Source organism: Bos taurus, chromosome 23 (genome assembly GCF_002263795.3).
Source record: "Bos taurus isolate L1 Dominette 01449 registration number 42190680 breed Hereford chromosome 23, ARS-UCD2.0, whole genome shotgun sequence".
Lineage (NCBI taxonomy): Eukaryota > Metazoa > Chordata > Mammalia > Artiodactyla > Bovidae > Bos > Bos taurus.
This window is the reverse complement of record NC_037350.1, coordinates 51546086-51563088: the sequence shown is the minus strand read 5'-3', so window position 1 is coordinate 51563088 and position 17003 is coordinate 51546086. Positions and strand designations below refer to the sequence as shown.

Below are 17003 nucleotides of genomic sequence, written 5' to 3'. Positions count from 1 at the left end.
CCCGCAGGTGTGCACTCTTTCCACAGGGAGCCCGCAGGTGTGCACTCTTTCCACAGGGAGGCCCGCAGGTGTGCACTCTTTCTGCAGGGAGGCCCGCAGGTGTGCACTCTTTCCACAGGGAGGCCCGCAGGTGTGCACTCTTTCCACAGGGAGGCCCGCAGGTGTGCACTCTTTCTGCAGGGAGGCCCGCAGGTGTGCACTCTTTTCGCAGGGAGGCCTGCAGGTGTGCACTCTTTCACAGGGAGGCCCGCAGGTGTGCACTCTTTCACAGGGAGGCCCGCAGGTGTGCACTCTTTTCGCAGGGAGGCCCGCAGGTGTGCACTCTTCCCGCAGGGAGGCCCGCAGGTGTGCACTCTTTCACAGGGAGCCCGCAGGTGTGCCTCTCTCACAAAAGCTGGACTGCCAGCTCATCCAGCTTGCCCGTCTATCCTAAGTCTCTTTGGAAGCTGGCATTTAATTCAAGACACTTTGTATTGAACAACCATGGCAGAAACTGTACCACGCATAGAAGTGCAGGAAGAGGAAACTTTCTTCGGGGAAAACCTTCATGGGATTTCCTTTTCACGAAGCCTCCAGCTCCAACAGCCCCTGGCTGCATCGTCCCCCACCCCACAGAGGACCATTTCCAAACCTAAAGACAGGTCCGTGCAATTTAAGGAGAAATGCTGAAATTTAGGAGACATGAACAATATGCCATTTTCTAACAGGTTCTTCGTGATGACAAAATTTAAAATAGAGTAATTTACTACATTCTATTTTTTTAGATTACGTCATCAAACCCAAGGACACTGGCTCAGAAGTCTTCTCATTTTAAAATTACATGTAAATATTAATTATACGCAATTAATAAGTTTACTTATAAATGAGTGTCTTCCTTTCAATACTCTATAAATGTCTCTTCCTTTCTATAAGCTTACATAAGCTCCTTAAAGTGAATTAGTTTGCTTACTAATGATGGGCATGACAAATCACTTTATTTGCAGCAAAATATGTTCTGATTCAAAGAGAACCAGTTCTTCATGTCACATATGGCTGGACTCTGCGGTCCACTGTCTCTAAATGCCCAGGACGTCATAACTTAGAGGAGACCGCTCGGCCATCTCTCAGGGCAGGAGGCAGTTGGCATCTCTTACAACTTCCTGGCTTACAACTTCCCAATGTCTCTTGCCGTCAACTGGGCATGGAAACACTTACAGCGGGTGGTTTGTGGATAAGAGAGTAGTATTTTAGCAGTTAAGTGACTCTCAAGTTTCAGTACCTCTCAAATGTTGTTTACCCAAAATTTCAATATTATTATTGGTTGGGAAGAGGGGGAATTAAAAGTACATCCCCACGCGCCACCAGAAGCACGTCTCTCTAACCACACTCCTGGTTATGAGGAAGGGGAGCCAGTCAGCGGGTTTCGAGGTCAAGACTCGGGCGGAGCCGATGGTGACCTCACGGGCCCACCCGCGTCCGCTCCCGGAGACCTCTGGGCCTTGGGATGGCCTGGGCGGGGGTGAAGCTGCCCAGGGACATGCAAGCCTCCCGGGGGCCCTCTCCTGGTCCTCACGGGGGCCTGCTGGCACCGAGGGTCTGTCCTTCCCCCACCCACCCCACAGAGAAACAGCTCTGCCCGTGTGCGGAGGCACAGCTCAGGGTTTCTGATCTGTGTTTTGGGCACGTCACTGGGACAATGGCTTTGGGTGGGCAGGGCTGGGCCCAGTGTCACTTGAAACACAGCTTCTGGGCGGAAGAGTTTCCAGGCGCCCGTCAGAGGAAGAGGGAGAAAGAGGACTCTGGGGGCCGTGCTGTGACCAGGCCTCTTCCCAACTTCCAGGCCCTGACCTACTCTGATTCTCCCCGACTTCCAGGAACGGACCCTAGGACTGAGACCGGCACCCCCGAGGGGGAGGCTGGGGCGCTGACAGGCACGGGCACAGGGCTCCGGAGGCGGTCTGAGGACTTCCCGGGAGGATAATCGCGCAATTTACACTAATGGGCGTCTTTGATGGTGAGATGGCAACACGCGTCACGCACGTAAATTTCACCCCCAGCAGTCGTGTGCAGTTTGGGACAATCATCCCTCAATTAGGACGCGTGACGGCGCTGAGTCAGGGAAGACGACGACGGAGCCCAAGGTGCCATTCCAGCAGCAGCCTTCTCTTAGGACGCGGGACGGCGCTGAGTCAGGGGAGATGATGACGGAGCCCAAGGTGCCATTCCAGCAGCAGCCTTCTCTTAGGACGCGGGAAGGCGCTGAGTCAGGGGAAGACGACGACGGAGCCCAAGGTGCCATTCCAGCAGCAGCCTTCTCTTTCAGCCTCTGCATGTCTGACCCCCGGGGGGTTCCTTGTGCTGTTTACTGTCCATGAATAAACTAAAACCTCTGCCGCTGGTTTACGTAAACAATACCTGCGAAAACCACAGCCTAACCTGCCGTCCCCGTGAGGGCCAGGGCACAAAAATGCCACACAGACAGACAACGGAGCAGAAGTAATGACCAACAGTCAACTCAGGTTTCAAATAAACCATCACTGTAGGGTCTGTGACACAGACCACCAAGTGTAAGGGGATCAAAAATAAAGTCCAGCTGCCTGGAAAGGTCATAAAGATGAAGAAGGAAGACAGAAGAGAGGCTGAATTACTTAAAAAAAAAAGAGCAATATCATGAAAAATGCAGACAAGGAAAGGAGAGTGTTTTCAGTAAGCAGTGGGTGGTTCCGTTTGGATTTCAGCAGAGGTTGGGGGCAGAATCACCTAAATATTACTTAACTGAGGAGAGGAGCAACTGAGTCAGAGGACTGACATCAACCTGAGCAGGTGTGCAAAGGCGTTTCTGCTGAAAGCCACGGCCACAGGGTTTGTGTGTGTGCTCAGTCACTCAGTCGTATCCGACTCTTTGTGACCCCATGGACTGCAGCCAGCCAGGCTCCTCTGTCCATGGGATTCTCCAGGCAAGAATACTGGGGTGGTTTGCCATTTCCTCCTCCAGGGGCTCTTCCTGACCCAGGGATCAAACCCAAGCCTCCTGCATCTCCTGTATTGGCAGGTGAATTCTTCACCACTGAGCCACCTGGGAAGCCCAGGATCTGTGTTTATTCCAGAGCAGTAAGGCTGTGAACATGAGGCTTCTCAGCACCCCGGCCTGGGTGTGAGGTGGCTGGGTGGGAGGAAGGTGATAGCTCTGGACGCTCTCAATGGACAGGCAGCAGCTGTGCTTCACACTCAGCCAGACATGACAGTGACGGCCTTTTGATAAACAAATAGAGAAATCCACAATCAGAACGGCGGCCTCAGCCCCTGCTGTCCCGAAGGGATGAGTGCCCTGCTCTCACAGACAGATTCCGGTGGAGCTGTCCTTACTCCCTCGGGATCGGCGAGGGGCGGCTGGGCCCACGTGGCGACGGGGCCAGGCTCTCACTGCCCACCCTGGGCTGTCTTCTCACGTCTCTTCCCAAGGCCTCCCTGAGCAGCGGGGGCGGACACGAGGCCAGAGTGGCAGCACCCACTGCATCTGCAGGGCAGCTGGGAGGGGCTGATTCACAAAGAGAGCGAGTCACAGCCACCAACCCAAGGACCGGCTCCACGGCCACGGACACACAAACCACGTGCCCGGGGACAAGCCAGGGCAGGCTCCACGGCCACGGACGTGCACGCTGCGCCCACCGAGGGGCCAGGGCAGGCTGCACGGCCACGGACGTGCACGCTGCGCCCACCGAGGGGCCAGGGCAGGCTCCACGGCCACGGACGTGCACGCTGCGCCCACCGAGGGGCCAGGGCAGGCTCCACGGCCACGGACGTGCACGCTGCGCCCACCGAGGGGCCAGGGCAGGCTCCACGGCCACGGACGTGCACGCTGCGTCCACCGAGGGGCCAGGGCAGGCTCCACGGCCACGGACGTGCACGCTGCGCCCACCGAGGGGCCAGGGCAGGCTCCACGGCCACGGACGTGCACGCTGCGTCCACCGAGGGGCCAGGGCAGGCTGCACGGCCACGGACACACAAACCACGTGCCCGGGGACAAGCCAGGGCAGGCTCCACGGCCATGGACGTGCACACTGCGTCCACTAAGGGGCCAGGGCAGGCTGCACACCCCCGGACAAGCACACCAGGTCTGTGGACATGCACGCTCTGTCCACCGAGGAGCCAGGGCAGGCTGCACACCCCCGGACAAACACGCCACGTCCACAGGTGAGGAGACGTGTGACAAGGGCTCCTCTCTCACCTCGGTGTGTGGCAACAGCACAAGGACCTCACAGGGAATCACAACTGTTCTTTCTAATCCACACGCTCGCTCTCTCTTCGTCTCGCTGTCGTCTGATCCATGAGTCCTTAGAATTCTGGTTTCTTCACTCTGTCATTGCAAGTTAACATTTTTAGCAAGAGAGCCATCTTCAGTGAGGCCACTCCTCTTCATCTGGGAAACACGGCATTAATGAGAACTGTGTCTGGGAACTTGCTTCAGAGAGTCTATCCAAAGCCCAGTCCAATGCATCTGACTGAAATTTTCATCAAAATTGGTCACGGAGAGGAAGACACTGCAAGCGGTCACCCCGCAGCGACTGGCCAGTGGTCAGATGACCTTGTCAAAGGAGGGTCTCAGAGGAAGAGGGACTCAGTGGGGCTTAAGGATGACACGGTTTTGAGGCTCACGACAGCAGGAACAGGATGGAAGAGAGTCCAAGTGCAGGGAGAAGAGGGCGAGGCGTGAGGGGAGGAGGGTTGAGCGCTGCCCGCTGGCAGAGCACTTGCTGTGGGGGTCTGGGAGGGCCCCAGGCGCCAGCGTCTCCACGTGGGAGGAAGTGGTCCCTGCTCCAGGATGCCCTCTGGGCCTCTCTGTAAAGCCACAATCGCCCCTTGATCTTGGCCCCCGCCTGCTGTCCCTCAGAAACACCGCACATGCAGTCTGGCCTCGCCCGCGGTGGCCCACATCTGTGTTCACTGTGTTTTCAAGGGTGTGCATGATCAAACTTTCAACTGACAGCTAACTAGAATCTTCCATTTCTTCTTTCTCCTCAAAGTGATTAACAATGTGTTTCCCAAACAACAGAAAACGCTGTGACCCAGCAATGGTTCCACATGATCAACTCAGTGTTTTCTTCCAGAACACCCAGACCCTGAAGCCCCTGGAAGGAGCACAGCTCTGTGAACGCCGTGACTTTATTCAGGCTTCTGAGCCTGGAACCACAAGGGAACAAGTGTGTGCACTGTTTGATCTGCTGCAGGAGCGCAGCAGCCCATGCAGCTTCCAGGCTGGGAGTGGTGTCGGGCCCAAGATGTGCGCAGGGACCGGTTTCTGCGGGAGCGGGTGGGGCGGGTGACAGGAAGGTGGTGGATGGCTGCCCAGCATCTCCTGTGGCAGCTGACTTCCAGCCTGCCGGCAAGGCTGCAGTTCCGGGGGTGGCCGTGGAACATGCTGGGCCCCAGGGCCTGGCACGGAGAAGAAGAGAATCAGAGTAGAAACTCATCTTTCCCCAGGACCATCGGTCCAGAAGCAGTGTGGGCAGTGAAGGAGAGCGTGACTGTTTCTGCCCTAAGCCGTCGGGCAACAGAACCAGGCACACACTACAGGAAACCTCAGGAGCCGATGGCTCAAAGAAGCCTTTGAGATGGCCTCTGATAACTAATGACTCCACGGGCGTACACGACAATGCTGACAGTGATAATTAACCATGATGACAGTAATAAAAGCGATAACAGGCGGTGCGAAGCACCTTATACTTAGACGAGCCTTTCATCCTCAGGAACTAAACGCTCTGCATCCCACCTCGCAGGCACATCAGTTTGAAAGTAGGTCTCTGCTCAACCCTGAAATTCAGTCTGCCTGGACTGGGGGTGGGCACTGCCTGCCAGCTCACGTCAGCTCTTTGGCATCAGCCCTTTATCCCTCTGAAGAGTCTGATCTCCTGGACCTTGGACACAAATGCTTCCTCAGCTGGGTTTCTAAGACTGACCTCCTGCACCCACAGATGCCTGCCTGCAGGGGACCAACTCTTGCTCACGACCCCCTCCTCTAAATGCCACTCAACGCTCCTCGTGCACATCAGGCCCCAAACCCCCCTCCACAGCAGGCCCCTAGGCCCAGCGCCAGCTCAAGGACCTGAAATCGTGCCAGAGCTCAGCGCCCTGCACCTGCCCCACGAACGGAGTGCCTGGGTCCTCGGGGAATCCCGATGGGGTGAGGTCCCCCTCCTGCACCGCACGCCCTCATGTGCTGCCTGTCCTGTGGCACCGTCCCACCTGCTCTGGCCCCGCGATCTCTGTTTGTGAAGTCATGGCACCTGCCACTGTCTGGCTGCCACCCCCCAGTCCAGCAAGCACCTCGCTGGCCTGCTCTGGACTAGCTTCCACTCCATCCCCTTGTCTACGGCCGAAGACCCTGCTTCATCTGCCTGGACATTCCTCATGGGCGGCGAGGACTCGCTTCCACGGCAGGGATCCAGTGAGCGTGGCTTCAGGATGAAACCTCTAAGGCCTCAGTCGGACAGAGACAGTCCACTCTACATGTGCTGCTACGTCTTCTGAGAAGCTGAAGGTGTGGATGTGGCGAGTGCACTAAGGGATCCCTATCATATAATATCAGATCAGATCAGTCGCTCAGTCGTGTCCGACTCTTTGCAACCCCATGAATCGCAGCACACCAGGCCTCCCTGTCCATCACCAACTCCCGGAGTTCACTCAGACTCACGTCCATCAAGTCAGTGATGCCATCCAGCCATCTCATCCTCTGTCATCCTCTTCTCCTCCTGCCCCCAATCCCTCCCAGCATCAGAGTCTTTTCCAATGAGTCAACTCTTCCCATGAGGTGGCCAAACTACTGGAGTTTCAGCTTTAGCATCATTCCTTCCAAAGAAATCCCAGGGCTGATCTCCTTCAGAATGGACTGGTTGGATCTCCTTGCAGGCCAAGGGGACTCTCAAGAGTCTTCTCCAACACCACAGTTCAAAAGCATTAATTCTTCAGCGCTCAGCCTTCTTCACAGTCCAACTCTCACATCCATACATGACCACAGGAAAAACCATAGCCTTGACTAGACAAACCTTTGTTGGCAAAGTAATGTCTCTGCTTTTGAATATCCTATCTAGGTTGGTCATAACCTTCCTTCCAAGGAGTAAGCATCTTTTACTTTCATGGCTGCAGTCACCATCTGTAGTGATTTTGGAGCCCAGAAAAACAAAGTCTGACACTGTTTCCACTGTTTCCCCATCTATATCCCATGAAGTGGTGGGACCGGATGCCATGATCTTTGTTTTCTGAATGTTAAGCTTTAAGCCAACTTTGTCACTCTCCTCTTTCACTTTCATCAAGAGGCTTTTTAGTTCTTCTTCACTTTCTGCCATAAGGGTGGTGTCATCTGCATATCTGAGGTTATTGATATTTCTCCCGGCAATCTTGATTCCAGCTTGTGTTTCTTCCAGTCCAGTGTTTCTCATGATGTACTCTGCATATAAGTTAAATAAGCAGGGTGACAATATACAGCCTTGACGTACTCCTTTTCCTATTTGGAACCAGTCTGTTGTTCCATGTCCAGTTCTAACTGTTGCTTCCTGACCTGCATACAAATTTCTCAAGAGGCAGATCAGGTGGTCTGGTATTCCCATCTCTTTCAGAATTTTCCACAGTTTATTGTGATCCACACAGTCAAAGGCTTTGGCATAGTCAATAAAGCAGAAATAGATGTTTTTCTGGAGCTCTCTTGCTTTTTCCATGATCCAGTGGATGTTGGCAATTTGACCTCTGGTTCCTCCGCCTTTTCTAAAACCAGCTTGAATATCAGGAAGTTCACGATTCACATATTGCTGAAGCCTGGCCAGGAGAATTTTGGGCATTACTTTACTAGCGTGTGAGATGAGTGCAATTGTGCGGTGGTTTGAGCATTCTTTGGCATTGCCTTTCTTTGGGATTGGAATGAAAGCTGACCTTTTCCAGTCCTGTGGTCACTGCTGCGTTTTCCAAATTTGCTGGCATATTGAATGCAGCACTTTCACAGCATCATCTTTCAGGATTTGGAATAGCTCAACTGGAATTCCATCACCTCCACTAGCTTTGTTCGTACTGATGCTTTCTAAGGCCCACTTTACTTCACATTCCAGGATGTCTGGCTCTAGGCCAGTGATCACACCATCGTGATTAACTGGGTCGTGAAGATCTTTTTTGTACAGTTCTTCTATGTATTCTTGCCATCTCTTCTTAATATCTTCTGCTTCTGTTAGGTCCATACCATTTCTGTCCTTTATCGAGCTCATCTTTGCATGAAATGTTCCTTTGGTATCTCTGATTTTCTTGACGAGATCCCTAGTCTTTCCCATTCTGTTGTTTTCCTCTATTTCTTTGCATTGATCGCTGAAGAAGGCTTTCTTATCTCTTCTTGCCATTCTTTGGAACTCTGCATTCAGATGTTTATATCTTTCCTTTTCTCCTTTGCTTTTTGCTTCTCTTCTTTTCACAGCTATTTGTAAGGCCTCCCCAGACAGCCATTTTGCTTTTTTGCATTTCTTTTCTATGGGAATGGTCTTGATCCCTGTCTCCTGTACAATGTCACGAACCTCATTCCATAGTTCATCAGGCACTCTGTCTATCAGACCTAGGCCCTTAAATCTATTTCTCACTTCCACTGTATAATCATAAGGGATTTGATTTAGGTCATACCTGAATGGTCTAGTGGTTTTCCCTACTTTCTTCACTTTCAGTCTGAATTTGGCAATAAGGAGTTCATGGTCTGAGCCACAGTCAGCTCCTGGTCTTGTTTTTGCTGACTGTATAGAGCTTCTCCATCTTTGGCTGCAAAGAATATAATCAATCTGATTTCGGTGTTGACCATCTGGTGATGTCCATGTATAGAGTCTTCTCTTGTGTTGTTGGAAGAGGGTGTTTGTTATGACCAGTGCATTTTCTTGGCAAAACTCTATTAGTCTTTGCCCTGCTTCATTCTGTATTCCAAGACCAAATTTGCCTGTTACTCCAGGTGTTTCTTGACTTCCTACTTTTGCATTCCAGTCCCCTATAATGAAAAGGACATCTTTTTTGGGTGTTAGTTCTTAAAGGTCTTGCAGGTCTTCATAAAACCATTCAACTTCAGCTTCTTCAGCGTTACTGGTTGGGGCATAGACTTGGATTACTGTGATATTGAACGGTTTGCCCTGGAGACGAACAGAGATCATTCTGTTGTTTTTGAGATTGCATACAAGTACTGCATTTCAGACTCTTTTGTTGACCATGATGGCTACTCCATTTCTTCTGAGGGATTCCTGCCCGTAGTAGTAGATATAATGGTCATCTGAATTAAATTCACCCATTCCAGTCCATTTCAGTTCGCTGATTCCTAGAGTGTCGACATTCACTCTCGCCATCTCGTGTTTGACCACTTCCAATTTGCCTTGATTCATGGACCTGACATTCCAGGTTCCTATGCAATATTGCTCTTTACAGCATCGGACCTTGCTTCTATCACCAGTCACATCCACAGCTGGGTATTCTTTTTGCTTCGGCTCCATCCCTTCATTCTTTCTGGAGTTATTTCTCGACTGATCTCCAGTAGCATGTTGGGCATCTACTGACCTGGGGAATTTCTCTTTCAGTATCCTATCATTTTGCCTTTTCATACTGTTCATGGGGTTCTCAAGGCGAGAATACTGGAGTGGTTTGCCATTCCCTTCTCCAGGGAACCACATTCTGTCAGATCTCTCCACCATGACCTGCCCCACGGGCATGGCTTAGTTTCATTGAGTTAGACAAGGCTGTGGTCCTAGTGTGATTAGATTGACTAGTTTTCTGTGAGTATGGTTTCAGTGTGTTTGCCCTCTGATGGCCTCTTGCAACACCTACCGTCTTACTTGGGTTTCTCTTACCTTGGGCGTGGGGTATCTCTTCACGGCTGCTCCAGCAAAGCGCAGCCATTGCTCCTTACGTTGGACGAGGGGTATGTCCTCACCGTTGCCCTTCCTGACCTTCAATGTGGGATAGCTCCTCTAGGCCCTCTTGCGCCCTCGCAGCCACGGCTCCTTGGACGTGGGGTTGGTCCTCCCTGGCCGCCGCCCCTGGCCTCGGGCCGAGGTCAGGGGCGGCGGCCGGGAGAAGATACCCCACGCCCCAAGCCCGAGGCCAGGGGCGACGGGTAGGAGGAGCTACCCCACGCCCCTAAGCCTGAGGGATCCCTATAGTGAACCCTAAAAGCTGCAGAGCCTCTCAGCGGCTGGGTGCTGACCTGTTCCTTAGTTTAGGCGTTCTTACACCAGGTTTAGGAGGCGGACACTTCTGACTTACCTGGGAAACCTGTCATGCGTTAGGAACGTGCAGACCAGCATTCCTAATGCAGGTTGACCATTCGTTACACCAATAGGGGTTCCTCTAAAATCTGTACCTTCTTCCCCCCAAAGCTGAATGGCACCGTTCTGATCCAGGTCTAATCATGAACCCTTCAAGGAGCAACAGGAGGAAGTCGGGGGCACTGTGGTCGGGGCACAACTACTATTTCATTAGATACAAACACTCTTGAGGGCTGGGCAGCCAGGGAGGAGCTCAGGCTTCAGGAGGAGTGTCCCCTGCCCGGGGGTCCTGCACGGAGGAGGCCAGGCGGCAGTCCGGCTGAGACTCGAGTGCAGACAGCGAGGTGCACGGCCCTCGTGGGTCCGTCCCTGGAAGGAGAGGGGCAGAGGGGCAGCGCGGTTAAGGAGGGACACAAAGCTTAGGGGGCGGAGCCTGGGAGGGCGGAGCCTGGGAGGGCGGCTTAAGTACGTAAACAGTGGTTCCGAGACATGAACTCCTTATAAACACGAGTGGTGAGAAGGTCAGGGAGTAATTACAAAGAGGAAGCTCCGTCCGAAGCGACGCACTGCTGACAGCATCCACGCCACTGCACCTGGCGGTTACGAGAGGGCGGACGCTGAGCCGGGAGCCCAGCAGCTCCTCTTCTGGTCCTGGCAGAGACGGGGCTCGCCCTTCGTCCGCCAGGCCAGCTTCCTCTTCCCCGGCCCCACAAAGGGCAGGAGGGCGGCAGTGGGGGATGAGGGCCCTGGGGGTCAGAGGACCAGGACTGAGCGATGGGGGGCCTCCAGGGGGGCTGGGGAAGACGGAGCCACGGGGAAGGCAGGGTCCCGCTTCCTGCCGGGGCGGGAGCACAGACTCGGGGAAGAGGGGCCTTTTCAAGACCCCCGCTGCGGCCCGGGGTGGATCTGGGCGAAGGTCTAACTGGTATTTATACAAGTCCTCTGATGACAGATCAGATTCCTGAGGTCTGGAAAGTGTTACCCTGCATTATTCTAAACAGGGCTACGAGATAGAACAAGCAATTATGGGCCATTTAACTTAACATCATTTACAGAAAAATATTAGGAAAAGTTTGCAGAGGGGACAACTCGACAAGCGTGTGGTAATTTGATTAGAAACAGGCCACATGTTTCTGCTGAAGGAAGGTGTTGTTTTAACTGGCTTTGCCTTCTTTGAAGTTACTGCTTTCCCAGATCTAGATTTTAACTCAGGACTTTTTTCTAATATCTATAAAGAATGGAATAACATAATGTATCTAGGTAAATAAAGCAAAAGCCAGTCACAGTGGCGGATGTTGGAAATACCACATCAAGAAAAGTCCATGTTAGAGACAAACAGGACAGGGAGGAAAATCCAGCTCCATCGTCAGTGGGGTTTAAAGATATTTTTTCATGAAAAATAGGTGCTTTCAAATTTGGTCTGTGAATGCATTTCCCATGACATTTCTTAAAGTGCTCTCCAGAAAAAAAAAAAAAAAAAAAGGCAGTTTTTGGTTTGTTTGTTTCACTGAAAAAAAGAAAATCTTAGCTTTTAAGTGAACTGACCATTTGGTGTGATTAACAATTGCCACGTTGGGATGAATACTTCTTAATCCAATCTTTGTGAGTTTCCCAAGTTAAAAATTTTCAGACAAAAAGAAAACGTCTTTGTTATTATTTTAAATTAAGTAATAAATCAATGTTAATTTTCTCATATTTACATGATAATTCTATATCCCTGAATCGCTATTGAATTTTCAGAGACAGGGTCAGAAAGGATAAAAATCAAAATAAATAAAGAATAAAGAAATCAAAGCACATAGTAAAACGTTTGCTAGAGGCCTTGATTGTATCACGTCACTGACTTGTTAGCAGTTAACATGCACAATCCTTCAGCAATGTCAGTCTGTCTTTCAAAAGGCAGTCGGCTTGAGTAACTGACCTGTTATTCCCACCTACACTCCCCATGGCGATGGGGTGTGTGTGTCGTCCATGCTCGATTCTTAGGGTCTAACACAGGGTTTGGCAAATATTTGCTGAAAGAATGACTAACACTAACAGCATCAGTGCTGGGTGTTGTGCTGGGCACCACTGTTCTAATGGGCGGTTTGTGGAACTGATTATTACTTCCACAACAATTCTTTGAAAGAAGCTTGACGATTAACTCCATTTTTAAAGACAGGCAGACAGACGCACGGAGGAGTAGCAGGCTCGAGGTCGCCTGTCCGTGATGGGCAGTTTTTGAACTCAGGCCGCCTGGCCTGCAGCCCAACACTGCTTCTTCCGGGGCACGGACGCCCATCGCCAGGGCTCCGCGTAGCATGCACCCAGAGAGACCAGCAGAGGAGGGGAGCCCAGTCTTCACAGGGCGGTCATCAACCCTGGGAAATGTAAAGCCCAGTTTCCAGAATCAAGTTCACCACCCGAGGCAAACAACTAAACATTCAGGGGAAGCCCAGGGGTGTCCACCGAGAGACCCAGAACAGGACTCCGCTCAGCTCTAAGTGGACGCCAGCATCCTGAGCTCAGACACACACTTTCAGGACTTCCATGCAGAGCGGGAGCGGGACCAAGGAGCCCGCCGCGGTGAGATCAACAGGGGAAGGTCCCCAGCTGGGAGTTCTGCTCCACACAGAACTGCTGGTGGGCTCCCTGGGGCTCATGCTGGGCTCTGCTGGGTAAACAGCCTTCCTTGGTCTGAATCTTATTCACAAAATGACACAGATCTGTGCCTCCCGTTAGTCTTCCTTGCGGACGCTGCTGTTCTGGGGCCTGCCGTGTCCTGACAGCCTGCCCCCTTGTTTCCTGTCTGGCATTTCCCCCTGGCAGTCTCTCTGGAAGCAATGGACCCTAAGATGATCTAGTTCTGCGGTTAGCTCTGAGGTGTGCGAGGTGCTGAAGACACAGGACAAAGTGGCCAGGGGAAGGAGCTTTTCTAGAACCTGAGGAGGGAGGAGCCTGTGGCCCCCGAAGATGGACCTGACCACAGACAAGGCAGGCCGCCGCCGGCCCCGGGGGGCTCCACGGCCCCCACGCCCAGTGCTTCTCAGGCCTCGTCCCAGCGACCCCCCCGGCTGCTGGTCAGGGCCCAGACCCAAGTGCAAGCTCGCGCCGCGGCTCTGGGTCTGGTCCCCTTTCACCTGGAGGAACACTGCGCCCGGGGCAGCTCTGCCTCAGCCTGTCAGACTGCTCGGTTCTGGGAAAGCTGCTGTGCTGAGGAATGAGGTGAAAAGTTGAGCCTCACTGCACATGCCCCATGGAGCCCTGAGTGGGGCGGGGAGGACAGGCTCCCGCAGCAGTAACGGGGGCCTGGGGGCGACAGATGGGCGAGAGGAGCCCACGGAGCCTGGTGGCGCCCTCAGGCTCAGACGCCCTCTGTGGACAGACCTGCAGAGCAGGTCCCACCACGGCGTCCGCAGGAACAAAAGGACGGACTGACGCGGAGCTTCGGCAGGAAAGATGGCCCACGGGGGCTTCGAAAACCGACTCGTGAGCCCTAGGCTCCTCGGCTCTCTCATGCCATGTCCCCACCAAGCCCCAGGGTCCCCAGGTGAGGCTGACAGCCAAGCTGCTGGTAACGGCCCCCTGGCTTCGGAAAGAAGGCCCGGGGTGACGGTGTCACAGGCGGAGGGCTGGCCCCGTCCACTCCCACTGTGAGATGACAACTCTCGGCGCAAGCTGGGACACAGGCTGCCCGTTTAGGCTCCAGAGATACGCCAGCCTGCGGCGTCTCTGGGCCGGGGGGGCGGCGGGTGTGGGCTCCAGGGCAGGGCCCCCTGCTGCGTCAGCAGGGCTGCCCCGGCCCCTCCCGGCGCACATCCCCTGCCGGCACACCCACTCCCCGGCACAGCGCGCCATTGTTCGCCGCCGTCAGAGGCGCCCCGCCCGGCCGGACAGCCCTGCACACTTCCTCTCCTCGCTGTCCCGCCCAAGTGGACGGGCAACGCCGCCTCTCCTTTGTCTGAAACAAGACCGTCTGACGGGTGATCACCGGAGACACGTTCACTTTCAATCTTCCTTCGCGGGGCTTTCCTGACCTCAGAAAGGTGGCGCGGCAGGCAGGAATTTGGTTCAAAACACAGGTCGAACAGGTTCCAGGGTAACGTGTTCACAGTTAACACACATTTCGTTTGGGAACCACCACATTTGAACACCTCTCTCAAGACGCTGCTTTCTATCTCCCCAGGTCCGTCCCTTTAAAACACTGAGTTTCGGCCTGAGTGAAGGTGGCCCATGTTTAAGTGGCAACACCCAGCCAGGAATTCTTACACAGTGGGGGAAGCGGGGCGCTGCGCCCTGACACCAACCGGCTGCTTCTCCAGACAGGAGCCCCTGCACGCAGGGACCACGCACTATCCACCCACCCACCCACCAACCGGCACCGACGCCGAGTTTACAGGAGCCCCTGCGCGCACAGACCACGCACCATCCACCCACCCACCCGCCAACCGGCACCAATGCCGAGTTTACAGGAGCCCCTGCACGGCAGAGACCCACGCCACTTATTCCACCCACCCACCCACCAACCGGCACCGACGCCGAGTTTACAGGAACCCCTGCGCGCAGGGACCACGCACCATCCACCCACCCACCCACCAACCTGGCACCGACCCGAGTTTACAGGAGCCCCGGCATGCAGGGACCACACACCATCCCACCCCACCCACCCACCAACTGGCACCGGATGCCGAGTTTACAGGAGCCCCTGCACGCAGGGACCACGCACCAATCACCCACCCACCCACCAACGGCCCACGGACGCCGATGTTTACAGGAGCCCCTGCACGCAGGGACCACGCACCATCCACCCACCCACCCACCAACCGGCACCGACGCCGAGTTTACAGGAGCCCCTGCACGCAGAGACCACGCACTATCCACCCACCCACCCGCCAACCGGCACCGACGCTGAGTTTACAGGAGCCCCTGCAAGCAGAGACCACGCACCATCCACCCACCCACCTGCCAACCAGCACCTATACTGAGTTTGTTATCGTCTGAGATAGGAAGAGAGTCCTCCTCAAAGAGTTCACAGTTTGGAGAAAAACATGTAAAGAAATGAGTATAACAAGCTGTTATACATGTTATAATATAGTATGTAGAGCGTATACTGTAGATCCAAGAGAAAAAATTGGAAGCTCAGTGATGGTTAGTACACTGGCCAGAAAAGGCTTCACACCCACGACTATACTTGAGCTGAGGCTCAAAAAGGCTCACATGGCTCAGGTTTGTGTGTGTGCATGTGTGTGTGACTGTGTGTGCATGTGTGTGTGTGTGTGCACGTGTGTGACAGTGTGAATACATGTGGTTGTGTGCATCTGTTCATGCGAGTGTTTGAGTACATGTGTATGCAAGTGAGTGCGTGTGTATGTGACTCAGTACATTTGACTGTGTGTGTGAGTGCATGCGTGTGCATATGAGTGTGTGTGAGAGTGCATGTGAGTGTGTTTGTGAACGTGTGTGGGTGCGTGTGCACTGGGGCCTCCAGACCCTGCAGGTCACGGGGCACTGGGAAGGCGGACATCCCGCAGGTTCTAGGACTCAGCCATCAAGCAGGCCTAACCTTGACGGGCCTGCCTTTGACCGGAATCTCCATTTCTGAAACCAACCCTTCCCCGGGTATGAGCTACCCCCCGCTCTCCTTTATACAGCAGTGCATCCTGTGCCAAGAATAGCACCCCAAATTCGCCTCCCAGGGCTCTGGTCTGGGTAAGGCGCTAGGGTGGCAGACTGCCCAGCGCGGGGCTGGGCAGCCTGGCCGTGACGTCCAGGGACGACCTCCCAGGAGTGGCCAGTGAAGACACGGCCGAGAGTCTTACCACTTCAGTGGGCCGGTAGTACTTGAGGTCCACAGTCACGTGAATTTTGCCGGTCTCTTTACATCTGCCCACTTCGTTTTCATTCTTCCCTTCCCACCTGGAAAGGAGATAAAGACTTAGTCATCAGCACCTGGTTGCTTGGGAGCACTGGCCAGGGTGCCCGGCGGAGCATGGAAGCGCGTTAACTCAGGAGCGCAGGCCAACGCTAACCCGCAGCCTTAGGGCCTTCCCAGATCCATTTCAAAAGTCAGGGCTTGCCCCGCCTCTTTAGAGACAGTCAGAAGTGAGACCTCAGTGAAGAGATTAGCCAGAATAAGGAATTCAGCAATTTTCAGGGCTCTCAAAGACTGTGCTTCTTTAGACTATCCTTGATAAAGTCAATTATTATGAAGTAATTGCTTCTGTCTCCCCCGCCCCCTTTTTTTTTTTTTTGAGTTTTAGGTGTATTTATTGTAATTTTAACGCATTCCAATTTGGAACAAATTTCATGTCCTAATTAACTGTTCACATCATCCCGGTATTACATACCAGTCACCTTGCTGTACCCAGGCAGCCACAGGCCCCAGTGACAAATCCCAGTGACAAATCTCCAAAAACTGTAACGACTCGGTCACTTCCTGCTAAGAAAGGGTCTGCCAGCCTCTCCTCCTCTTACTCAGCCGCGAGGCTCTGTGGACTCGTTTTCCTCTGTAAACACCCACAGTCGCCCACCCTTCAGGGTCCCAGGCACAGCCCCCACTGTCACGAGTCCAGGACGCAAGTGTACGCGTTTCAACATTGGCTTCTCGCTGGAGTTCGATTTTACATTCTCACTTTTACAGAAACAAAGACTCTGGCTTAGAGCTGACCTCTGCATTTCCACAAACCAATACTCTAACAACAAAAACATACTATATAATTTTAATTATTTTCACAAATGAAACTTTTTGGCAAAGAAGGGAATACGTTGCAGGGTAAC

General features: G+C 53.5%; 1 protein-coding gene across 5 annotated transcripts in view; it reads right to left on the bottom strand.

Moving 5' to 3' along the window:
• GMDS (GDP-mannose 4,6-dehydratase) overlaps window positions 1-17003 on the bottom strand; it is a 434986-nt gene that overhangs the window by 40109 nt on the left and 377874 nt on the right. For 4 of the 5 annotated variants that reach the window (XM_024983738.2, XM_059880438.1, XM_059880437.1 and 1 more), the window contains 2 exons: window positions 16046-16142; window positions 10470-10616 (listed from right to left, as the gene is read on the bottom strand). In XM_024983738.2, the coding sequence (XP_024839506.1) occupies window positions 10470-10616; window positions 16046-16142 (244 nt within the window). 5 annotated transcript variants of the gene reach the window in all.